Raw genomic sequence first — 25,538 nt, 5'->3', positions numbered from 1 at the left:
ATTTTTAATTGCTAATGAATTATTAGCACCTAGCACATAGCACTTTATTGGGTAACCCAGCAATGGCTGCCCAATAATTGAAGCAACACTGGGTTAGTAACCGTTAACGAAACTGTTAATAAACTCTGACACTGCTGCACTAATACTTGAATTTTCTTTAATTGGTGGCCAATTGAATAGAGAGGGGTTTTACTTCTTTTCATTTCTATAACTCATTCTCACTCGTTACTCATGTTACTCATGTTACTCATTCTCACTCGTTACTCATGTTACTCATTCTCACTCGTTGTTACTCATGTTACTCATGTTACTCTAGGGAAGGTGCAGTGCACTGGGGTGATTTGTTACCAACAATGAGAATTGTTTTGTCATAAGGACCCCCGTCTCCTCCCGAGGATCTCAAGTAAAAGCCCCTCTTGCCCCCTTGTGGCCCACGGCCCTGTGTCAGCTGTACTGTATGTCATTGAGTTTGGGGTTATAGTTCTTGTAAAGTCCCAGTACAGCCGGGGGTCTGGGGGACTTCATGTTGGGTTACTGTATGGGGGGCAGGGAGTTCATTCTTATGCAAAGTCCTTGGTTTCAAAACAGAATAGCAAGGGACAGGGGTGCAGGGCAGAGCCGTATATACAATATATATAATATGTGTCATGAATAATATTATGTTATTGGTGAAATCATTGGAGTTATTCACACTGGTCTTATTGCTCAGTCGGTCAGGCCTGTCCCTTTCTATTCTCTGCACTAGTTTTCTTGACTCATGAAAGAAAGGGATTTTGTACTCACTCGAAAATCTGGAGGCGGGACAGAAGAATTGGTCTCTTGGCCCCTCCCTCAAGATATATAGGCTCCACCTCTGTTCCCCAGTTCTGTTACAAAGCTCAGTGAGGTGATTAGGAGAAAGAAGGAAGGAAGGTCAGGAGACAACCCCAGTATGGAAAGTAACATATATATATACTGTATATACATACGTAGTTCAAGCCTACTAGAATAGGATATTCCGGTGAGTACAAAATCCCTTTCTTGCAGTGCAGACCAGTGGGGACGTCCAAAAGCTTTCCTGTAAACAAGGATGGGAAGGCTGACCCTCCGTTATATTAGTTACTCATTTAAGCAACTGCCGCTTGTAAGACTTTACAGCCAAACAAGACCTGTGTAGAAGCAAAAACATGTAACTGGTAACATTGAATAAAAGTGTTGGGTGAAGCCCATGTGGCTGCCCTGCACTGGGGGAGCCAAGTTTTGAAGAGCCCAGGAGAGTGTAGGACTGATTAATGGTCTCTACAAGCCACCCTGTGATAGTCCTTTGTGAGCTGGACTGTAGGAAACTAAAAGTGAGTCTGATCATCTAAAGGCAGGTGTCCTCTCTTTGTAGGTCTTCATTGCCCAATATCAAGCTTGTGTCGCTATCTTTCCTTATCATTAGTTGGATTTGGACAGAAAGGTGGGAGAACAATCTCCTGGTTTATATGGAACCTCCAATACTACTTTTGGTAAAAAAACAGGTCCTGCCAGGAGGACGAGTTTGTCATTGTGGACTACAAGCTATGGCTCTTTATGTGACAATGCTGCCATTTCAGACACTCTTTTGGCAGAAGTAATCGCAATAAAAAAGGTGACTTTTAGTGTTAACCATTTTAGGTTGCAGGTGTTCATAGGTTTGAAGGTTTCCTTTTGTTGTACTGACAATACTAACGTTAGGTTCCATGTTGGTGTTGGGTTCCTAAAGGGGGGTCTGATTCCCAGAGCTCATTGAAGGAACTGTTGGATGTCTGGATGATCTGCCCATTTGAAGTGAAATAACACAGATAATGTGGATACCTGAGATTTTAGAGTGTTAGGTGCTAATCCTTTTTGGAACCCGGTGGTTAAAGTCAGTCTTTACTTGTGCTGTACTGTCATCCCAACACAGTTGTCTCCCCTCACACCAGTCAAGAAAAGTTTGCCAAACATTGTGGTAGGATTTTGCTGTGGATGTCTTCCTTGCTTGTAGAAGAATGTTTATTACTGGTGGAGAAAAACCTCTCTTTGCCCACAATTGGGTCTCAAAAGCCAAGCCGTTAAATGGAGCATGTCTAGCTTGGGGTGTCATATTGGACCTTGTAGAAGAAGATCTGGTCTTAGTCTCCACGGTCTGGACATGCTGACAAGATCTGTGTACCAGAGTCTATTTGGCCATCTGGTGCAATTAGTATGGCTATTAGGGATGTCGCGGACTGTTCGCCCGCGAACTAGTTCGCGCGAACATCGGGTGTTCACGTCCGCCGAATGTTCGCGAACATCGCGCGACGTTCGCCAATTTGGGTTCGCCATAGCTGGCGCTTATTTTTGACCTCTCACCCCAGACCAGCAGATACATGGCAGCCAATCAGGAAGCTCTCCCTCCTGGACCACCCCCACACCCCCTGGACCACTCCCCTTCCATATATAAACTGAAGCCCTGCAGCGTTTTTTCATTCTGCCTGTGTGTGCTTGGAAGAGATAGTGTAGGGAGAGAGCTGTTAGTGATTTGAGGGACAGTTGATAGTAAGTTTGCTGGCTAGTAATCTACTTGATACTGCTCTGTATTGGAGGGACAGAACTCTGCAGGGATTTGAGGGACATTTTAGGTTAGTTAGCTTTGCTGACTAGTAATCTACCTTCTACTGCAGTGCTCTGTATGTAGCTGCTGTGGGCACTGCTTCTGATCTCATCTGCTGACTGCTGCCTGTAACCCAATAGTCCTTGTAAGGACTGCTTTTATGTTCTTTTTTGTTGTTTTACTTTGCTACTGTAAGAGCCCAGTGCTATTAGTCTAGCTGTGTTGGGGAGTGGGACTGGTGTGCTACTGTGCTCCTCCTAGTAGTTCAGCACCAACCCGAGAATTTTTTTTTTTTAATATACATATACATATTTTTTTATTTTACTTATCTTACTGTTCTGTAACGTGTCCAGTGCTGTTTGCTGTTCTTCATAGTAGTGCACTTGCAGGCATTATTTGCCCAGTGTGTTCTTCAAACAACTGCCACCTAGCTGTGTGAGCTTTTTCACATTCTGTCTAAATATCAATAATAATACCGTCTCCAGAAACACCACCCGAGTGACGTTTTTCAGGCAGCAATAATATATTCCGTATCCACTGCTGTAGTGTATACGTTGACCTTGCAGGCATTGTTTGCCCAGTGTGTTCTTCATTTTCAAACAACTCCCATCTAGCTGTGTGAGCTTGTTCACATTCTGTCTATCCACTGCTGTAGAAGTGTATACGTTGACCTTGTAGGCCTTGTTTGCCCAGTGTGTTCTTCATTTTCAAACAACTCCCATCTAGCTGTCTGAGCTTGTTCACATTCTGTCTAAATATCAATAATAATACCGTCTCCAGAAACACCACCTGAGTTGTTGTTGTTGTTTTAAAAATAATGCCAGGCAAAGGCAGGCCGCCACGAAGAGGCACAAGGGGCCGTGCTGCTATGCTATCCTGTGGCCCTAGGAAATTGCCCAGTTTTAAAAAGGCAATGACCCTGAACTCCCAAAATGCTGAAGAGGTAGTTGACTGGCTTACACAGCACACCCCATCCTCTACCGTTTCTAACTTTACCACAACATCCTCATCCTCCACTGCTATGGGCACCCCACGTAACACTTCCTCCACCACCGGCGCCCCTTCTTCACTGGAGTCAGAGGAGTTATTTTCACATGAGTTTCTTGAACTGAGTGATGCGCAACCATTATTGGCAGAAGAAGATGAAGGAGATGAGGACGTTACACCAGATTTAATTCTGGCAGAGAACACAACAGAGATGGACATAATAAGTGATGAGGAGGTCCCCGCTGCTGCTTCCTTCTGTGAGCTGTTAGAAGAAATTGATGCATCTGAGGAGAATGAGGATGAGGAGATTGATGTTTTGTGGGTGCCTAGTAGAAGAGAGCAAGAGGAGGATAGTTCAGATGGAGAGACGGAGAGTCAGAGAGGCAGGAGGAGAATAAGACTTAGAAGAAGCAGGGAGGACAGCCCGCAGGGATCAGTAGGGCAACAACATGTATCGGCACCTGTGGTCAGCCGGCCAACGCACCCGCCATTGCCGCCAATGCCGCCAACTTCTACTGTTACCGCCAGATTGCCAGCTTCAAATAGGTCAGCAGTGTGGGATTTTTTTAATGTGTGTGCCTCTGACAAAAGCGTTGTAATTTGCAATGAGTGCAGTCAGAAACTGAGTCTTGGGAAGCCCAACAGCCACATAGGTACAACTTCTATGCGAAGGCACATGAACGGCAAGCACAAAGCACTATGGGAGCAACACCTCAAAGGCAACAGGCAAACTAAAAGCCACCCTCCTTCTGGTCCAGCATCTTACTGCTCTACCTCTGCTCTCCTTGACCCGTCTGAACCACCCTCCACTCCGCCTTCCACCTTGACCACCAGTTCCCATTCCCAGTCATCTGCCCCCAGCCAAGTTTCTGTGAGGGCCATGTTTGAGCGTAAGAAGCCAATGTCACCCCCTTGCCCGGCGTCTGACAGCTGGCTTGTCTGCACTCTTAGCCCGCCAGCTTTTACCATACCAGCTGGTGGACTCTGAGGCCTTCCGCAAATTTGTAGCAATTGGGACACCGCAGTGGAAGGTACCCAGCCGCAATTTTTTTTCAAAAAAGGGAATACCACACCTGTACCAACATGTGCAGAGCCAAGTTACCGCATCTCTGTCACTTAGTGTTGGGCCAAAGGTCCATATGACTACTGACGCATGGTCCTCCAAGCATGGTCAGGGCAGGTATGTCACCTACACTGCCCACTGGGTGAACTTGGTAATGGCTGGGAAGCAGGGAATGGGTAGCTCAACAACAACAGTGGAGTTGGTGTCACCGCCACGGATTGCACGCGGTTCTGCCACCACCTCTACTCCTCCTTCGCTCTCTACCTCGTCTTCTTCTTCTTCTTACTCTGCTGCTGGGTCCTCCTTCTCCTCCTCCACACCTGTGCACCCCCAGCTCCCCCTAGGCTATTCGACGTGCCAGGTACGCCGTTGTCACGCTGTCTTGGGGATGACGTGCCTGGAAAGCAAAAACCATACCGGATCTGTACTCCTGTCATCTCTGCAGTCACAGGCCGATCGGTGGCTGACCCCACACCAACTGAAGATCGGAAAAGTGGTGTGTGACAATGGAAGCAATCTGTTGGCAGCGTTGAGACTAGGCAATTTAACACATGTGCCCTGCATGGCACATGTTCTGAATTTAATAGTCCAACGTTTTGTCTCAAAGTACCCAGGATTCCAGGACGTTCTCAGGCAGTCCAGGAAGGTGTCGGCCCATTTCAGACGTTCCTACACAGCCATGGCACGCCTTGCTGACATTCAGCAGCGCTACAACATGCCAGTCAGGCGTTTGATTTCTGACAGCCAGACTCGCTGGAATTCAACGCTCCTTATGTTGGAACGTCTGCTGCAACAACAAAGGGCCGTCAACGAGTACCTTTTTGAACTGGGTGGTAGGACTGGATCTGCACAGCTGGGGATTTTTTTCCCCCGTTACTGGGTGCTTATGCGCGATGCCTGCAGGCTCATGCGACCTTTTGAAGAGGTGACAAATATGGTCAGTCGCACCGAAGGCACCATCAGCGACCTAATACCCTTCGCTTTATTCCTGGAGCGTGCCGTGCGACGAGTGACAGATGAGGCTGTAGACCAGCGTGACGAGGAGCTGGAAGCGCACGATTTCTGGTCGGAATCACCAGAACGAACCCAGGCACCTGCTGCAACGCAGGGAGAGGTGCCAGAAGTGGAGTCAGAGGAGGAAGGTGGCTTTGTGGAGGAGGAGGAGGAGGACCAACAGGAGCAGGCTTCCCAGGAGGTTTGTGGTGACCGTTTGGGGACCCCTGGTCTTGTACGTGGCTGGGGGGAGGAGACCGTGGATGATGCAGTCCTTGATAATGAGGAAGCGGAGATGGATAGCTCTGCATCCAACCTTGTGAGAATGGGGTCTTTCATGCTGTCATGCCTGTTGAAGGACCCCCGTATCAAGAGGCTTAAGGAGAAGGACCTGTACTGGGTCGCGACTCTACTAGACCCTCGGTACAAGCATAAAGTGTCAGAAATGTTACCAACATACCACAAGTCCGAAAAGATGCGGCATTTACAAACCAGCCTGCAAAACATGTTGTACAATGCTTTTAAGGGTGATGTCACTTCAGGAACTCATCAACATTCCAGGGGCAGAGGTGCCAGTAATCCTGCCACGAGCACACCTGCAAGGACAAAGCCCTTTGGCCAGTCTGTAACGTCAGACATGCAAATGTTTTTCTGTCCAAGGCAGCGGCAGAACCCTTCGGGATCCACCCTCAAAGAACGCCTCGACCGGCAGGTAGCGGACTACCTGGCATTAACTGCAGATATCGACACTCTGAGGAGCGATGAACCCCTGGACTACTGGGTGCGCAGGCTTGATCTGTGGCCAGAGCTGTCACAATTTGCCATGAACCTCTTGTCTTGCCCAGCCTCAAGTGTGCTCTCAGAAAGGACCTTCAGTGCAGCAGGAGGGATTGTAACTGAGAAGAGAACTCGCCTAGGTCACAAAAGTGTGGATTACCTGACCTTTATTAAAATGAATGAGGGGTGGATCTCGGAGGGTTACTGCACGCCGGAAGACTTGTTCTGAGTTTCTGATTCTGACTCCCCATGCAGCTGTCCTTCTCTGCACGCCTCATGACTCCACATACAGCTGTCCTTTAGCGTCCTCCTCCCTCCACCACCGTTACAAACTAGGGTGCAAACCCTACTGGTTTCATTTGAATCCAGGTAAATCCTGAGTTTTTCTGGCCTCTGTGCTTCAGTGGCTGCGACAAAAAAAACATAATTTTTCAGGAAAGTACACATGCCTAATTTTTCAGGGTTCTGCAACAGTGGTAAAATCGCATCTTTTATGGTCACCGCAGGTGATCAATAAAGTAGACCAAAACTGGGCCCACACTGCAGAATCAGTGTTTTTTGGTTCACTTCACTGTACATTGAATTACCTCTGCCTGACCGTGCACGTGCGCACAAGCACGGTGACTGCTAAACACACCACTACAGAAATGTTGCCACCAACAGGACGAACATCCTGGAGGTGAGAAGCAACTAGTAATTAAAAACTATTATTTGCTCACTTGACGGTATCATTCATAAAAATTGTTACAAAGTATCTTATTTGCACCTGTTAGCTGTTCTGAGCTCTCTGCCAAAAGCTAATTAAGTTAGAAACTGGTTTTTTTCTGGCTGTTCAGTGCAGAGAAAAGAGGGACTTTCCAGTACAAAAGAGGGACAGGGGGTTGAGTGGTCAAAAGAGGGACAGTTGGGAGGTATGCAAGTGCCACCTAGCTGTGTGAGCTTTTTCACATTCTGTCTAAATAACAATAATAATTCCGTGTCCGTAAACATCACCTGAGTGATGTTTTTACAGCAGCAATAATATATTCCGTATCCACTACTGTATACGTTGCCCTTGCAGGCATTGTTTGCCCAGTCTTTAACCAAGTGCCACCTAGCTGTGTGAGCTTTTTCACATTCCGTGTCCAGAAACATCACCTGAGTGACGTAGTGTGATTTCTGCCCTTTACAGCACAAAACGCAGCGCTGTGTCAACAATGTATTTTTCAGATACATTTTTGCCCTTGATCCCCCTCTGGCATGGCACTGTCCAGCTCGTTGCACCCTTTAAACAACTTTAAAATCATTTTTCTGGCCAGAAATGTCTTTTCTAGCTTTTAAAATTCGCCTTCCCATTGAAGTCTATGGGGTTCGCGATGTTCGCGAACCATTCGCATTTTTGTCCGGAAGTTCGCGAACATGTTCGCGAAAATTTTTTCCGATGTTCGCTAAATCCCTAATGGCTATCACTTTTTACTGGAATCACCAGGGAATCACTAAGGTATCTATGAAGGCCACCCTTGGGTCCTTGGTCCTGGAGCAGTAGCACGGGACTTGTGCCTTGATGCCAATATGTTGATGTCCAGTGTACCCCATTTGGTGGTTATCTTAGACCATGTCATGACTGGTGCTACTTCCTGCAGTGCTAGTGGTTCCTCCCTGCTTGTTTACGTAATCCACTTCTGTGGCATTGTCTGATTGGATCAGGACTGGTTTTGTTCGAAGTAAGTTGGACCATCCTTGAAGAGTTAACACTATAGCCCGCCCTGCAGTTCTAGCATATTGATTGGCAATCGGGACTCCTGCTTAGTCAGTCAGCCTTGTAGTGTGTGAGATGGGCAAACTGTTTCCCATCCGAATGTACCGGCATCGGTCGTTACCACTTCCCAAGTTATAATCACCCAACTTCTCCCTGTGATTAGGTTTGTTGTACCTGCCGTGACTGTGGGTATTTTGAGGAGACCGGTTGAGGCACTAATTATGTTTCCTACCTTGGCTTCTGTTAACTGCACTGTTTGACGTCTGGAGTTGAACTATAGACCCAGAAAGAGTATTTGCTGGGAAGGTAGTAGTGCACTCTTTTGGAGGTTGATTAACTACCCGTGCTGTGTCAGGACTTGTACAGTTAATGTCATTGCCTTGGTTGGTTGACTTTGTGCTTTGAGTAGGAGGTTGTCTAAGTACAGTAATACATGGAGTCCCATTGTTCTTAAGTTCTCATTGGTGCTAGAACCTTTGTGAACACTTGTGTACAGAGACTGAAGGGAAGAGCCACAAATGGGAAGTGTTGATCTCCAACTGCAAACCGGAGGAATATTTGGGATTTTGAGTACATGGGAGATCAATGTCATGTAGCATTTGGGTTCCATGAAGGCTATTGCTGACCTGATCATTCCATCTTGAATTTTTGGTTGTGAAAAAATTTGTTTAGTTGTTTTAGGTTTAGGACTGGGCAGTATGTCCCCCTCTTTTTTTGTTAACAGAAAAAGGTTGGTATAAAACCTTTAGAATATTTCATGTTGTGGTTCTGGAGTAATGACTCGCGCTTGTTGCAGGGACAATACTGTTAGGAGTAAAGGTGGCCATACATGGATAGATCCGCTCGTTTGGTGATGTCGCCAAATGAGCGGATCTCCCTCCGATATGCCCACCTTGAGGTGGGCAATATCGGGCAGATCCGATCGTGGGCCCTAGGGCCCAACGATCGGATCCTAGCATTCGGAAACGGGCGGTCGGATCGCGGGACCGCATCACTGAACAGATGCGGCCGCGATCCGACGGTATTTTTAACCCCATCCAATCGAGATCTGGCCGACTTTGGCCAGATCTTGATCGGGGAAGCCCGTCGGGGGCCCCCATATACACGTCAATAAACTGCCGACTCGGTCTGTCTCCAGCTTTTATCGGCCCGTGTATGGCCACCTTTAGGTGTGTTGTTTGTGTGGATGTACGATTGAAGGAACGAAAACTATGATTTGGTTTGGACCAAGTTTGTTTGGCGGTTGATTGTTTGGCTGGTCCATCCGTCTCCTTTTTCCAGATGGAAGGAAGGTACTCCTCCCTCCCGTAACATCAGTAATAATTTGTTTGAGATCTGGTGCAAACAAGGATTCTCCTGTCTAATGTAGCCCCAACAGCTGATTCTTAGAGGTTGTATCTCCAGACCAGTGGTGTAACCAGAGAGCCCGGCAACTAGAACATTGGCAGCAGATTGTGCGACAACTTCCAATGCTGAGTCTGCCAGGAAAGAGATTGCAGCCTATTGATGTCCCCAACTAATTCTTGAGCTGAGGCTGGTGGACTGTGTGTCTTCTCCTGTGCCCAGAGTTTTTCTGTACAGACTAAACCTGCTGCAGCCATAGCTGGTCATAGGATTGCCACTGATTGTCCCTTTTTAGGGAGGACTCTAACTTCTTATCCATTGGAAGCTGCTTGTTTGGTTGGAAGAGTAGTTTGGTTAGAGAGTCTAAAGATGGATGAGTCTATTCTAGGTGGTTTATCCCATAACTTGTTCCTCAGGTACCGGGTAAGTAAAAACGTTTGGTTACAGTAGACCCCTCTCTGCTTGTCCCCATTCTGTGGCAATTGATTTTGTGATGGAATTGAACATGGGAAAGGTCTGTGTTTTCTTTTCATGGACTCCTAAAAATTTATTTTTGAGCTTTTGAGACTGATAGTTTCATCCTTAATCTCGAATGTCTCCATCATCTCTGTCAGTAGTTTTTTGGCAATATCTGGTTTGTTTGGAATCTGAGTCAGTTTGTGGGTCACAGTCAAGTTCCTCAGACGCCTCAGACAATTGTGATCTCACAATCATGAAATTGTTTTAGTATTAGGGGCAGCTCCTTCCTCACTGTCTCTCAGGTGGAGACTCATGTGCCTTACGCTTGGTTGGCTGTTAATGTTGGTGGAAGGTTGAAATGGGGTCACAATCCAGTCTGGGAAATCCCCTACTTGTGGTGTAAATATAGTGTCAGTTATATTGTGTCCCACTTCTGAACAGTCAATAGAGTTAACTCAGCCTGCAGCCTTGTGCCTTTATATGGTCACAGAACAACCTCTCAGTGACTTCTAATATCCTTATCATTTACAGTAGGGGGTACATTATCCCTTATAATACATGAGTGATACTCAGAGTTCCCTGTATAACTCAGCCTGCAGCCTTGTGCCTTTATATGGTCACAGAACAACCCCTCAGTGACTTCTAATATCCTTATCATTTACAGTAGGGGGTACATTATCCCTTATAATACATGAGTGATACTCAGAGTTCCCTGTATAACTCAGCCTGCAGCCTTGTGCCTTTATATGGTCACAGAACAACCCCTCAGTGACTTCTAATATCCTTATCATTTACAGTAGGGGGTACATTATCCCTTATAATACATGAGTGATACTCAGAGTTCCCTGTATAACTCAGCCTGCAGCCTTGTGCCTTTATATGGTCACAGAACAACCCCTCAGTGATGTCTAATATCCTTATCATTTACAGTAGGGGGTACATTATCCCTTATAATACATGAGTGATACTCAGAGTTCCCTGTATAACTCAGCCTGCAGCCTTGTGCCTTTATATGGTCACAGAACAACCCCTCAGTGACTTCTAATATCCTTATCATTTACAGTAGGGGGTACATTATCCCTTATAATACATGAGTGATACTCGGAGTTCCCTGTATAACTCAGCCTGCAGCCTTGTGTCTTTATATGGTCACAGAACAACCCCTCAGTGACTTCTAATATCCTTATCATTTACAGTAGGGGGTACATTATCCCTTATAATACATGAGTGATACTCAGAGTTCCCTGTATAACTCAGCCTGCAGCCTTGTGCCTTTATATGGTCACAGAACAAGCCCTCAGTGACTTCTAATATCCTTATCATTTACAGTAGGGGGTACATTATCCCTTATAATACATGAGTGATACTCAGAGTTCCCTGTATAACTCAGCCTGCAGCCTTGTGCCTTTATATGGTCACAGAACAACCCCTCAGTGACTTCTAATATCCTTATCATTTACAGTAGGGGGTACATTATCCCTTATAATACATGAGTGATACTCAGAGTTCCCTGTATAACTCAGCCTGCAGCCTTGTGCCTTTATATGGTCACAGAACAACCCCTCAGTGACTTCTAATATCCTTATCATTTACAGTAGGGGGTACATTATCCCTTATAATACATGAGTGATACTCAGAGTTCCCTGTATAACTCAGCCTGCAGCCTTGTGCCTTTATATGGTCACAGAACAACCCCTCAGTGACTTCTAATATCCTTATCATTGACAGTAGGGGGTACATTATCCCTTATAATACATGAGTGATACTCAGAGTTCCCTGTATAACTCAGCCTGCAGCCTTGTGCCTTTATATGGTCACAGAACACAGTGACTTCTAATATCCTTATCATTTACAGTAGGGGGTACATTATCCCTTATAATACATGAGTGATACTCAGAGTTCCCTGTATAACTCAGCCTGCAGCCTTGTGCCTTTATATGGTCACATAACAACCCCTCAGTGACTTCTAATATCCTTATCATTTACAGTAGGGGGTACATTATCCCTTATAATACATGAGTGATACTCAGAGTTCCCTGTATAACTCAGCCTGCAGCCTTGTGCCTTTATATGGTCACAGAACAACCCCTCAGTGACTTCTAATATCCTTATCATTTACAGTAGGGGGTACATTATCCCTTATAATACATGAGTGATACTCAGAGTTCCCTGTATAACTCAGCCTGCAGCCTTGTGCCTTTATATGGTCACATAACAACCCCTCAGTGACTTCTAATATCCTTATCATTTACAGTAGGGGGTACATTATCCCTTATAATACATGAGTGATACTCAGAGTTCCCTGTATAACTCAGCCTGCAGCCTTGTGCCTTTATATGGTCACAGAACAACCCCTCAGTGACTTCTAATATCCTTATCATTTACAGTAGGGGGTACATTATCCCTTATAATACATGAGTGATACTCAGAGTTCCCTGTATAACTCAGCCTGCAGCCTTGTGTCTTTATATGGTCACAGAACAACCCCTCAGTGACTTCTAATATCCTTATCATTTACAGTAGGGGGTACATTATCCCTTATAATACATGAGTGATACTCAGAGTTCCCTGTATAACTCAGCCTGCAGCCTTGTGCCTTTATATGGTCACAGAACAACCCCTCAGTGACTTCTAATATCCTTATCATTTACAGTAGGGGGTACATTATCCCTTATAATACATGAGTGATACTCAGAGTTCCCTGTATAACTCAGCCTGCAGCCTTGTGCCTTTATATGGTCACATAACAACCCCTCAGTGACTTCTAATATCCTTATCATTTACAGTAGGGGGTACATTATCCCTTATAATACATGAGTGATACTCAGAGTTCCCTGTATAACTCAGCCTGCAGCCTTGTGCCTTTATATGGTCACAGAACAACCCCTCAGTGACTTCTAATATCCTTATCATTTACAGTAGGGGGTACATTATCCCTTATAATACATGAGTGATACTCAGAGTTCCCTGTATAACTCAGCCTGCAGCCTTGTGCCTTTATATGGTCACAGAACAACCCCTCAGTGACTTCTAATATCCTTATCATTTACAGTAGGGGGTACATTATCCCTTATAATACATGAGTGATACTCAGAGTTCCCTGTATAACTCAGCCTGCAGCCTTGTGCCTTTATATGGTCACAGAACAACCCCTCAGTGACTTCTAATATCCTTATCATTTACAGTAGGGGGTACATTATCCCTTATAATACATGAGTGATACTCAGAGTTCCCTGTATAACTCAGCCTGCAGCCTTGTGCCTTTATATGGTCACAGAACAACCCCTCAGTGACTTCTAATATCCTTATCATTTACAGTAGGGGGTACATTATCCCTTATAATACATGAGTGATACTCAGAGTTCCCTGTATAACTCAGCCTGCAGCCTTGTGCCTTTATATGGTCACAGAACAACCCCTCAGTGACTTCTAATATCCTTATCATTTACAGTAGGGGGTACATTATCCCTTATAATACATGAGTGATACTCAGAGTTCCCTGTATAACTCAGCCTGCAGCCTTGTGCCTTTATATGGTCACAGAACAACCCCTCAGTGACTTCTAATATCCTTATCATTTACAGTAGGGGGTACACTATCCCTTATAATACATGAGTGATACTCAGAGTTCCCTGTATAACTCAGCCTGCAGCCTTGTGTCTTTATATGGTCACAGAACAACCCCTCAGTGACTTCTAATATCCTTATCATTTACAGTAGGGGGTACATTATCCCTTATAATACATGAGTGATACTCAGAGTTCCCTGTATAACTCAGCCTGCAGCCTTGTGCCTTTATATGGTCACAGAACAACCCCTCAGTGACTTCTAATATCCTTATCATTGACAGTAGGGGGTACATGATATAATAGAGGAGTTTGGCTGGAGGAATAAAGATGGCGGCTGAGAGAGTGGAAATAAAGGGTAAGTAAGACGCTGGTGTCAGGGAGATTTATCTGAGGGTTTGTGTAGGAGGTGAATAAGATGCTAATGTATATGAGTGTAGGTGAGTGAGGGGTCGGTGAGGGGTCGGTGAGGGGATACGTTGTTATTAGAGGAGAAGTCCCAGTGAGAATGTTTCAGTGAAGCAGAAGATTTTCTCCATATAAATCAGAGGGTCTGAGGGCGGATGGGAGGAGTCTGACATGCTAACGAGTGGGCGTGTCCCAGCGAGTAGGAGGCGGTGTGTGACGTCAGAGAGGGGCTGTCCCAGTGACGTTGTTTCTCTCAGCTGTTCCGCAGTACAATGGCAGCCGGAGGGATCCCGGGCGAGGCCTGTGGGAGAGAGTCGGTCGGTCGGTAACGGAGAGCGGCGGTGAGTGACACGTGACAGTTGCTATAGTGACAGAGAGACGAGACAGAGGAGAGTGAGACAGTGAGAGACACAGAGGAGACTCCCTAATTGTCACTGCAGAGATTCCACTTGTCTCCTCCCTCCCCCGAGTCACGTGTCTCTTCTCTTCATTCATTTCTATATATATAATATATATGTGTGTGTAAGTGAGTGTATAATATAATATATAATGTATGTGTGAGTATAAGTGAGTCAGTGTATATAATATATAATATAAGTGAGTATATAATATATATATATGTGTAAGTGTATAATATATAATATAATGTATAAGTGAGTATAATATGTGTGAGTGTATAATATAATATATAATATAATCTATAAAGTGAGTGAGTATAATATAATATAATCTATAATCTAATCTATAAGGTGAGTGAGTCCCAGTGAGAAGAATGAGGAGTAATGGGGGGGGGGGAGGGAGACCAGTGAGTTTCTCAGGGACAAGTTTGGGGGGACAAGGGGGGGTCAGATGATTGTGTCTCTGTTATTGGTCAGGCCCATTGAATTAACACTGGGGGTGTTTGTGGGTTTCCTTGTCCTTTAATCAGAAGTGGGGGGGGGGGCAGTTGGAGGAATTGTCTGTATTTCAGCCCCCCCCCTCTCTTAGCAGCACATGGGGGGGTCGTAAATTTCTAACGTCCCTGAAAGAACAAGAGAAAGAAATTGTCCCGATTATTATCCAGCCAGGAGGCCCCTCCCCCGAGGAACTGCCCCCCCTGAACTTCAAGCTCAGTCCTGTCCCAGGGACACGGGGGCCTCGTTATTTTTATCACCCCCCCAATTCTCCCCACAAACCCAATGCAGCTCAGTGACTGGGGGCAAAGAATCAGCTGATGTCACTTCCCTTATAATCAGAACATTGAGCTGTACATGGGGGGGTCTCACCCCTAAACTGCCCCCCCCCCTCACTAATACTGATCAGAGACAATAAGAGATTCCCCTGGTCTCACTTTTCAGCCAATCAGCAGCAGCGACAGGACAAACCCACTGGGGGTTCCTATTGGTGTAAACTTGGCCCCAGGCTGGAGATAAGGGGGGGGGGCAGGTTCATTAAGACTCAGTGATAAACTAACGAAAAAGAAGTTATTAAATTACAACTGGGAGTCTTTATTTAAAGGGCAATGTCCCTAATAATTAACTGAGCAGCATCTTGTCCCTCATCCCCCCATTTCCGCTTATGTTGTGCCCCAGCTCTTGATCTCTCTCCATCTCTTCTCCCTTTCAGCTCTATTTCTCCTCACTCTCTCTCCCAGTGCGTCTCTATCAGTGAAGATCATGGCGAGTCCGGTGGTGCGTGAGATTGACAAGCAGTTCCTGGTCTGTAGCATCTGTCTGGAGAGATACCACGTTCCCAAGGTGCTGCCCTGTCTGCACACGTTCTGTGAGAGGTGAGTGGCACTTACTGGTCTTGTCACCTGCAGGTCTGTAGTCATTCTGGGACAGGTAAGTGCCATCTAGTCACGTGCCATGTCTCCTGCCCATATAAACACCTTCCCTGCCAGTGATGTGGGGGAGTTGAGTTGAATGTGTTGATCATGGGTTGAGGTTCCTTTGCTGACTGCCATATATATATACTGACCTCCCTCTCATGTTTAGATGCCTCCAGAGCTATATCCCACCCCAGAGCCTGACCCTCTCCTGCCCAGTCTGCCGCCAAACCTCCATCTTGCCTGAGAAAGGAGTCTCCGCCTTGCAGAACAACTTCTTCATTACAAACCTGATGGAGGTCCTGCAGCGCAGCCCAGAGAGTGGGCGCCAGGAGCAGAGTGTCCTGCCGAGTGAGGGCCAAGTAGCCGGGACCCCATTATCATGCCCAAACCATCAGGGCAAGGTAAGTGGATATTCAGTATTGACCTCATAGTCCCTCCACCTGGGGACTCTAACACCCATCTGATAATAACGGTTGTGTCCAACCTCAAGCTCTTTCTAATGATCCAGAAGTCCCTCCATCACCAGGAGATCCATATAATACTATCAATCCCCTATATGTAGAAAACAAAATACTCCGATATTTCTTCCCATCCTGGAGTCGTTTTTATGTCCCCTCCTACAGCTTCTCTGTTACCCATTTGTAAACGTGAGAATGTTCCTCCCAGTGTCCCATCTCTTGCTCACAATCTTGTTCTCTCTTATCGGCAGACAATGGAGTATTACTGTGGCCCCTGTGAGACGGCCATGTGTGTGGAGTGCACCGAGGGGGAGCACCGGGAGCATTGCACCGTCCCACTGAAAGATGTTCTGGAGCAACACAAGACATCACTACGCAACCAACTGGAGAGTATTAGGAGCAGGTACCCCATCCTGTGCCATGTGCCCCCCAACATCATCCCCAACATGATCCACAGCTCCACCTTATCCCCCGTCATGGATTCCTTATACCCTTATTCTTGGTCAACCAGGGCTTGTCCGTTGAGGTGGAGAGGGAATGTGGGCAAGGAGGGTTAGTGGAGGTGGCAGTGGTGGGTCGCATCATTGGCTCCATCTGCAGGGGTGGTGGCTGCAGTGGGGGGATGCAGAAGCCCATTGGTTGGAAAACATCATGTTTCCTGGCAACTAGAACTCGTAACAAGCTCAATCTGCTTCTTATATTGGGTAATTCCAGTCCAGTCTGATTGACCAGAAGGGCGGCTCTATGATTTTGGGGTAAAAAGCTGACTGAAGCCCATCTCCATTGAGTAATTACCCAGTGCTGTGGAATGGTGCAATCTGATTGGTCTGCCAGGAGGAATGTGATTCGTTCTTGGTTAGAATTAAGCCAGAACAGTCACTGCAATGGGTGAAGGAAGTTGGTTGTTAATAGAGATGTTTGTAGCACTAAGTACTAATCACTAATTATTAATGAATCTTCTGAATGAATGGAGCAGCCCAAAAAAACAGCAGATCTTTTCTACTTCACTTTCCCAGGCGTCTTCTCCAGACTTCAAATCCCATGTTTACACGTGTCTCATATTTACATGTATGTTACAGTTGGATATTTATCAGATTTCATGCGCATGTGCCGGGGGGGGACATATTGTCACCCCAACTGAATTGGCCTTTCCATGTGCTTAAACGACCCCAAAACAATGCGCCGTCATTGCTTTACTAAACGACAGGGGTCCCATCCTTTTTTGCCAGTGAGTCGCATTGAAATGTAAAAAGAGTTGGGGGGGCAACACAAGCAGGAAAATAGTTCCTGGGGTGCCAAATTAGGGCTGTGATTGGCTGTTGGTAGACTCTATGTAGACTGACAGTTACACGAGACTCTGCTTGACAACTAAAACTTGCCTCCAAGCCTGGAATTCAAAAATAATCTCCTGCTGTGAGGAAACTGGGAGCAACATGCAAGGGGTTGGGGAGCAACAGGGGCTGGGGGTAACACACTGGGGGAGACAGGGGTCGGGGGGTAACACACTGGGGGAGACAGGGGTCTGGGGGTAACACACTGGGGGAGACGGGCGGGGGGAAAAACTGGGGAGACGGGTCTGTGGGTAACACACTGGGGGAGACAGGGGTCGGGGGGTTAACAAACTGGGGGAGACAGGGGTCGGGGGGTTAAAAAACTGGGAGAGACAGGGGTCGGGGGTAACACACTGGGGAGACGGGTCGGGTGGTTAACAAACTGGGGGAGACAGGGATCGGGGTAACACACTGGGGAGACGGGTCGGTGGTTAACAAACTGGGGGAGACAGGGGTCGGGGGTAACACACTGGGGAGACAGGGGTCGGGGGTAACACACTGGGGAGACAGGGGTCGGGTGGTTAACAAACTGGGGGAGACAGGGGTCGGGGGTAACACACTGGGGAGACCGGGGTCGGGTGGTTAACAAACTGGAGGAGACAGGGGCCGGGGGGGAACACGCAGGGGGAGACAGGAGTGGAAGGAGCCATCATGTAAAGTGCCTGACACAAGTCCCACTATATTAATATGGAACAATCAAGCAATTCCTAAATTCCTATAATAGAGGACATTTGCCCGACTGATTGAGACTGACCCCTGACTTGTTGTTTCTCAGGATTCCTCAGCTGACCTCGGCCATTGACCTTGTGACTGACATCAGCCGACAGGTGAGCGAGAGGAAGAATTCGGCCGTCAATGAGATTTGCTCTGCCTTTGAGGAGCTGGAAAAGGCTCTTCAGCACAGAAAGAATGCTCTGCTGCAGGACCTGGAGGCAATCTGTTTGAACAAGCAGAAGGTAAGTCCTTGAGTTAACAAGCCTGGAACTACAACACTACTAGCTAAACCAATGGTAGGGCCCTCTCTAGCTGGGGGCCATATTGTACCCATGCTGATCACTTGATGTCCAGTCTTGTTCCATAGTGTAAGGACAATGCACATTTAACTTGGTTTCCAGGGATTTGGGTGATGCCATAATCATTGTGGCCTTTTGCAGAAGCTCCATCAGGATTTAGTGATTGTGTTTTTTCAGTGTTTGTGGTTTGTAGATGCTCCAAAGTATTGTTGACTTTTATGACTTGTGCGCAGCTTTCCAGCCACTGCCTGGCATTGATGCTCCAACCACAACCTTCTCCTGTTACTGATTTGCATTTTGGGATAGATTTGAGTTTGTAAATGTAATTCTTTTTGGTCTTTTCTTTTTTTTCCCAGGTCCTCCAGTCTCAACTGTCCTCCCTACAGCAAGGTTTGGACAACATGGAGAGCAGCGTGCGTTTTACAGAACAAGCCCTGGGTCACGGCTCAGAGACAGAAGTCTTGTTGGTGAGGAAACAAATGAGCGAGCGACTCAATGAACTGGCCTCGCGTGAGTTTCCACTCCATCCCCAGCAGAACCCACAACTTGAGTTTCGAGTGGAAACTGAGGGACTCAGACGCTCCCTACAGAACCTGGGGGCCCTGCTCACCACAAATGCTGTTGCGTATGCATCAGTGGCCACAGGAGAAGGCTTACGCCAAGCCCTGGTCGCACAACAGACATCAGTTACAGTTACCACCAAGGACATGGATGGCGAGTTGGTTCGCAGTGGCAATGCCACCCTAAAAGCCCAAATCACAGGCCCAGATGGAGGAGCACAAGAGGGAGAGGTGACCGACAATAAGAATGGAACATATGAGGTTGTGTACACATTGCGCATAGAAGGGGAGCACCTCTTATCTTTAAGGCTTTATGGACAACCTCTGCGTGGAAGTCCTTACCGAGTGCGAGCAGTAAAACCTGGGGATGTGCCGCCTTCACCTGAGGATGTCAAGCGCCGGGTCAAGTCTCCAAGTGGGGGTCACATTCGACAGAAGGCTGTGAGGAGACCCTCTAGCATGTACAGTACTAACAAGAAGAAGGAGAATCCCATAGAAGATGAGATGATACTAAGAGTGGGTGAGAGGAGGAGAATATTGGGTGGGGAAAATTTGCTACAAAGCATGGGATGGAATTCTAAAGGAGGACTGATACTAATACAACTAAAGGAAAGGTTTGGGGTCGGTCAGAAAGAGATGCCACATACAAGGCACTGGTTATAGTAACACATCATAGGGGAATGATTGAGATCTGCTCAGGGGAAACTTGGGTGGGATTCTGTAGGCACTGGCAATACACATAACCTGGAAAAGGCTTTGGGATCAGTTCAGGGCCACCATCAATGGGCTTCTGTAGACACTGAAAATACAGTACACATAACATAGGGGAATGTTTTACTAGGGATGCACTGAATCCACTATTTTGGATTCGGCCGAACCCCCAAATCTTTCGCAAAAGAATCGGCCGAATCCGAACCCTAATTTGCATATGCAAATTAGGGGTGGGAAGGGGAAAACATTTTTTGCTTCCTTGTTTTGTGACAAAAAGTCACGCAATTTCCCTCCCAGCCCCTAATTTGCATATGCAAATTAGGATTCGTCCGAATCCTGCTGAAAAAGGCCGAATCCTGAACCGAATCCTGTATTTGGTGCATCCCTATGTTTTAGATCTGCTCAGGGGCACAATGGAATTAGTGGGACGGGATTCCAGAGTCACCATTGGTACTATTTATAGATGAGAGAAAGTTATTGGTATCACTGGGAATGTTCTGGTCTCTTTATCTAATGTACCATCTTATACTTTTCCAGGCTCCCGAGGGAGAGATAAAGGGGAATTCTCCAATTTACAGGGAATCTCCACCTCCTGCAATAATCGCATAGTTGTGGCCGACAGCAATAACCAGTGTATCCAGGTAAAGAGACACAAGTGTGATACCTTAGACCTTTGTCCATTCCCTAGATCTACCCACCCTCTCATCTCCCTCATGCTTCTCTTCTCAGGTCTTCACCAACGATGGCCTATTCAAGTTGAGGTTTGGAGTTCGGGGTAGGTCCCCAGGGCAGTTGCAGCGTCCAACAGGAGTAGCAGTGGATTTGAATGGAGATATTGTTGTAGCAGATTATGACAATCGCTGGGTCAGCATCTTTTCACCTGAGGGCAAGTTCAAGGTAATAGATTTCTGAAGTCTGAATCTGATAATAATGAGTCTTCTGTTTATATTCTTTTCTCCCCAGTTCACTTCTTTCTCCAGTTCGTCCCACATTTCCACATGATCCTTCTTCCCCCTTTCATCACCTATTTCTACTGACTTCTCACTGACGTAACTAGAGTTTTCTCTGCCTCCCCCTCCCATGTTACTTTCTTTTTGCAGAACAAAATTGGTGTAGGGCGTCTCATGGGGCCTAAAGGAGTTGCTGTTGACCGTAATGGACACCTAATTGTAGTAGACAACAAATCCTGCTGCATCTTCATCTTCCAGTCCAATGGGAAGCTTGTGGGGAGATTTGGGGGACGTGGACCTGGGGACAAGCAACAACCTGGAGCTCTAGATGGTAATAATTGAGGGACATTTGGGGGAGCGTTGGCCTGATAGGCTTCCGTTACTTGCTGCTCAGGAATTTTGGGAATGGTTAGGGGAAGAAGGGAAGTTTGGGGTCTTGAGGATGGAAGATTTAATAAGGAACATGGGAATGAAACCATGGGTAAGATGGGATGGTGTTTTTGTGGTAACATGGAGTTTAATTGTGTTTTGTTTTGGCCCAGGCCCCCATTTTGTGGCAGTGAATAACAAGAATGAGATTGTGGTTACAGATTTTCACAACCACTCAGTCAAGGTAAGTCGTGGCCCCTGTGAGTGTATCTGGGTGTCTGGCTGAATCCAAAACTGATTTGGTGTCCCCTTAATATGAAATGTAGAAATGAAATGTTGGGAAATAAACAGTCAATGGTTTCAGAGAGATGGAAGGTAAAAAACCCAACTGGCATAAGGAGTAAAGGGAAAAGCTGTGGTCTTGGGGTTTAGAGACATTGGGTTGAGGCCGAAGTAGAAGAAAGGAAAGGGCTCGGCACTACACGGAGGAACTATTTCCCTCTAACCCATTGTGGAATATTTCATGCTCCAGCCTTTTCTCGAAATTCTTTTGCTGAGCATTTCCAACTATTCCCTGATCCTTTCTATGTTCTTATTCATCCAGGTCTACAGCGCAGATGGTGAGTTCCTCTTCAAGTTTGGATCCCATGGGGAGGGGAATGGCCAGTTTAATGCCCCCACTGGAATTGCTGTGGATTCTAATGGAAATATAATTGTCGCTGACTGGGGCAACAGCAGAATACAGGTGATGAAAAGGGTGGGGTATTAGCCACTGAGTGACAAAAGGTTAAAGAATCATTAGATGAGGAGAGACACTGGACCTCCGTTTGTAGAACTGCGGAAAGAAGGGGGTGTCGGGTGAAAGAGACTTAAGGAGAGGCACTGGACATCATTTTGTAGAGCTGAGGAAAGAAGTGGTGTGTGGGTGATAGAGACTCAAGTAGAGGCACAGGATATCAGTTTGTAAAACTGAGGAAAGAAGTGGTGTCAGGTGATTAAAGAAGAGAAGGATGTTGGAGGAGACAGAAGCACATATCGGGCATTATGGGGTATGGTTATGTGTTTCCCAAAATACCCAGTGTAAGGGAAGTCCTACATCACATGTCATTATGGAATAGGGACGAATATGTCCCAGAATTCCCCTGGCTTTTAGAGCAGCAATGTGTGGGAGGTTCTTGATGGGTGAGAATAGAAGCTTACCCAGAATTCATTGGTTTGATGATCAATTGCTTCTTTCTGATTCAGGTGTTTGACAGCTCAGGTTCATTCCTGTCCTACATAAACACCATGGGGGACCCACTGTACGGCCCCCAAGGTCTGTCTCTGACCTCAGATGGACACGTGGTGGTCGCAGACTCTGGGAACCATTGCTTCAAGGTGTATCGTTACCTGCAATGATGGGCTACAGCTTTATCTGCCAGTTCCTCACCCAACTTTATGTCAAGCCTGAAGTGATGTCTTCTTCTTCTTCTTGTGAACTCAATGTGTCCTGCAGCCAAGCTCATCTTGTGCCAGATACTGCTACGTGTTTTCTGCAGCACCAGATGCACCACACCCAGCCTCACTCCTACAGACTGGTATCTATCCAGGCTTATACCCATTCCTGCCCAGCTTGGCCTTGCTGTGTTTGTGTGTCTGCCCTCAGATAATACTGCAAAGGAGTTGCTTCTTCATGGAATTCCTGCCAAGGTGGCCTCAGGACAGGGAGGTGTTTGCCTGGCGGCTGAATGTTTACCTGGGACAAGAGAATGGAGGCAGGAGTTGGTCTCCTGGGCTGCTGCTTCCCACTCCTGGCCAGTTTCCAGTGGAATGTTTACAGACTGGAGTATGTCTATAGCTCACATGTGGTGGTGCCAGGGCTCTCAGTGGCACAAAATGGATCCCAGGTGGACTTGGACTTTTGACCACTGGCTTTCTGGCCCCTGCCAACACTGCTTGCACTAGAAGGCTTGGGGTACAGAGAGGTCCTGATTTCAGGAGGTTCCCTTCTGTGTCTCCTCAGAATGTCCACTAAGGAGCACACTGGAATTCTGCCTCCAGAAGGGAATCATTTTTTTTAGTGTTTTAGTTTGAATTTTTTACTCCTCCGACTAAGCCCTTACCTCAAACACACCCTTATATACCTAGGGGCCATGTAAAGGGCCCCACTCCCAGCATGCTCTTTATCTAAACCCACTGGTGAAAGCTAAAAACTCTTAAGGGCAGATATAGCGCAACTCCTTATATGTCCCCTGGCAATTTCACGTGTCCCAGTTACAGATTTTCTGTGGTGGGCTTCCAAAAAGTCCTTCCCTCCTCTGCATATTTGGTCTATTGTAAAATGTATCTTTAGGGGGCAGCAGAGGAGGAACTGCCCTTTCTGTTCTCTATCTGAGTTTTGGAAGTGTCAGCTACTCTTCTGTCTCTGATGGGACCTAGACCTTCTGCTGCTGTTGTGTCCTTCACATTTCAACTGCATCTAGCGACCAGGGAGCATAGCAACCTAAAACAGGGTATGGGGGGGGGGGGTGTTAGGTGAGAATAAACAGATATGGAAAGGGAAATTACAGATCATTCCAAGTTCAAGCAAAGAGATAGGTGGCACAGTAATGGGCATCCATACATGGATGGATAAGGAGAGGGGTATATATATATATATATATCAGGTGGAGAGAAGAGACAACTCCAAAAAGTAGCACTCATCGTGTCAATAGAAATGCACGGGCACCTACTACCAGGGTGGTACCTATGAATGACCAGGGGTATGTGATGGGTCAGTAACGGGCAAGAACATGGACTGTAAGGGGGGTATAGAAGAAACAATGAGGGCAGGTATTGATGTGTTGGCTATAGCAGGGCATTGAGGTGCCCATAGTAAGGCTGGTCGAGTATATTGTAAGAAGTTACAGGTCCTTATGCCAAGCTCAGGCTGGCAGTGCCAATACATTGGGGGTATTTAGAATGCACAAAGGTCATGGGACAACTAAGGGAGGAGAACTCAGGGTGGCTCTGGCACAATGGCAGGAATATAGGACGCCTGCTTTTAGGGTGGTACATTAGAATAAATACGAGGGGGCATTTACTGAATGTAACACTTTTCAGGAGTCACAGGGTCCCCCCTTTCTAGGGGGCTGCACTTTACTGTCATATTTCATTCATCTGCGCCAGACTTAGCCCCTCACCATAGTCTGTGCCCCATCACAATGTCACACTCAACCTCAATTCTTGGGGTACACTCCACTGCACCGTGCTGAGGGGTGAGTGGCACCGACTTGCTATAGAGTTCCAAGAAACAGACTATAAGGTTTTTGGGTGTGCTGATAAAGGGGCAGCTGATGGAGGGTCGCCACAATAAACACAGGGCATCACCCAATGGAAAAGCATTTGCACATGTGGTCCTTTAAATTTCAGCTCCCAGCCGGGGCCACACTTACTGCTGGGGCCAAACATTCTGTGGGGTTTAAGGGAAAGCAAGAGCTGCCATTGAATGTATCTGGGCTCATTCTCATTGGGGTTTCATACCAACCTGGGGAAAGACGGGAAGTGGAACCTCAAGTCTACTGACTCCCTAACATTGGCCGTTAGACTAGTCAACGACTCCCCCTCCAAATCCTGTTCCATCTCTTTGTGTCTACACTGGGGCCCCATGTATTTATATAAAGCAATGACTTGCCCCCCCCTGTACTTTATACTAGAGTTGAGTGAGAATTATGGGGGTGTCCCGGCTGTGCTGTTACTCTGTACTTACACTGAATGTAACATATACTGGGGTGCAATATGGAACCTGCGTGCAATGGGACATTGGAACAATTTGCCCCTGTGACTCTCATGCCAAATAAGCTCTCGCCCTGTGTACTTGGCACATTGATGGGGGGGCAGCGACACATACTGGGGGGCACAGAGAGAGAATGTTCTAAACCTTCATTTGTTCTCATACAAAAGAAAACAATATGGCAGCTCCATGGTATATCTATACTGTATATACACACACATGATTTAGCCTGTACGTGTCATTGGAGAACATTGTGACATCACCCGCCTATAGGAGTGAAGAGAAACGGAATGAAAAGAGAATGTGGCCAAAGAGAGATAAAGGACTGAGCAAGTTGTTGGCCAAAAGTCTCATTGTTCCACCAAATGTTTAGTAAAGAGGAAGAAATAAACTGCTCACAGCAAATAAACTTGTATCTCACTCACTGTCTGACCCGTGTAATGTAACGTTACCTGTAGTCTGACCCACAATTCATTGGATCTGATTTTAACCCATTCTTCATGTGTAGTGGAACGTGTGGAAGGCCCTCCTCTCCATGTTCTCCATGTACAAGTTGGCCATAATGGGAGAGACTGGAGAAGTCAATGTACAGCCATGTTTGTGTGTGTGTAGAAGGGCTCCTTGTAGTTGAAGTATGTGATGTTTAGGCACAAGTCTAGTAACAAAGCAAAC

General features: G+C 46.5%; 1 protein-coding gene across 2 annotated transcripts; it reads left to right on the top strand.

Annotated features, from left to right (window-relative positions):
- Positions 1–14,069: 14,069 nt before the first annotated feature.
- On the top strand, positions 14,070–25,295 carry trim3.S (tripartite motif containing 3 S homeolog). 2 transcript variants are annotated; one of them, XM_041583207.1, is made up of 12 exons: positions 14,070–14,254; positions 15,547–15,681; positions 15,890–16,124; positions 16,433–16,584; positions 18,288–18,468; positions 18,882–19,605; positions 20,334–20,437; positions 20,526–20,693; positions 20,897–21,077; positions 21,289–21,359; positions 21,720–21,860; positions 22,361–25,295. In XM_041583207.1, exons 1-12 carry the CDS (start codon positions 14,085–14,087, stop codon positions 22,511–22,513), a joined length of 2,415 nt encoding a protein of 804 aa, XP_041439141.1. In that variant the 5' UTR covers positions 14,070–14,084; the 3' UTR covers positions 22,514–25,295.
- Positions 25,296–25,538: the final 243 nt, after the last annotated feature.

The sequence above is a fragment of the Xenopus laevis genome, chromosome 2S (assembly GCF_017654675.1).
Source record: "Xenopus laevis strain J_2021 chromosome 2S, Xenopus_laevis_v10.1, whole genome shotgun sequence".
NCBI classification, from domain to species: Eukaryota; Metazoa; Chordata; class Amphibia; order Anura; family Pipidae; genus Xenopus; species Xenopus laevis.
This window is presented reverse-complemented; position numbering and strand designations above follow the sequence as displayed.

Bases quoted from the DNA above. Each gene is read 5' to 3' on its own strand.
- trim3.S (XM_041583207.1), top strand. From the start codon at position 14,085: ATGCTAACGAGTGGGCGTGTCCCAGCGAGTAGGAGGCGGTGTGTGACG. The intron at 20,694-20,896 runs GTAATAGATTTC...TTCTTTTTGCAG, and splicing joins CACCTGAGGGCAAGTTCAAG to AACAAAATTGGTGTAGGGCG. The intron at 21,360-21,719 runs GTAAGTCGTGGC...TTATTCATCCAG, and splicing joins TTCACAACCACTCAGTCAAG to GTCTACAGCGCAGATGGTGA.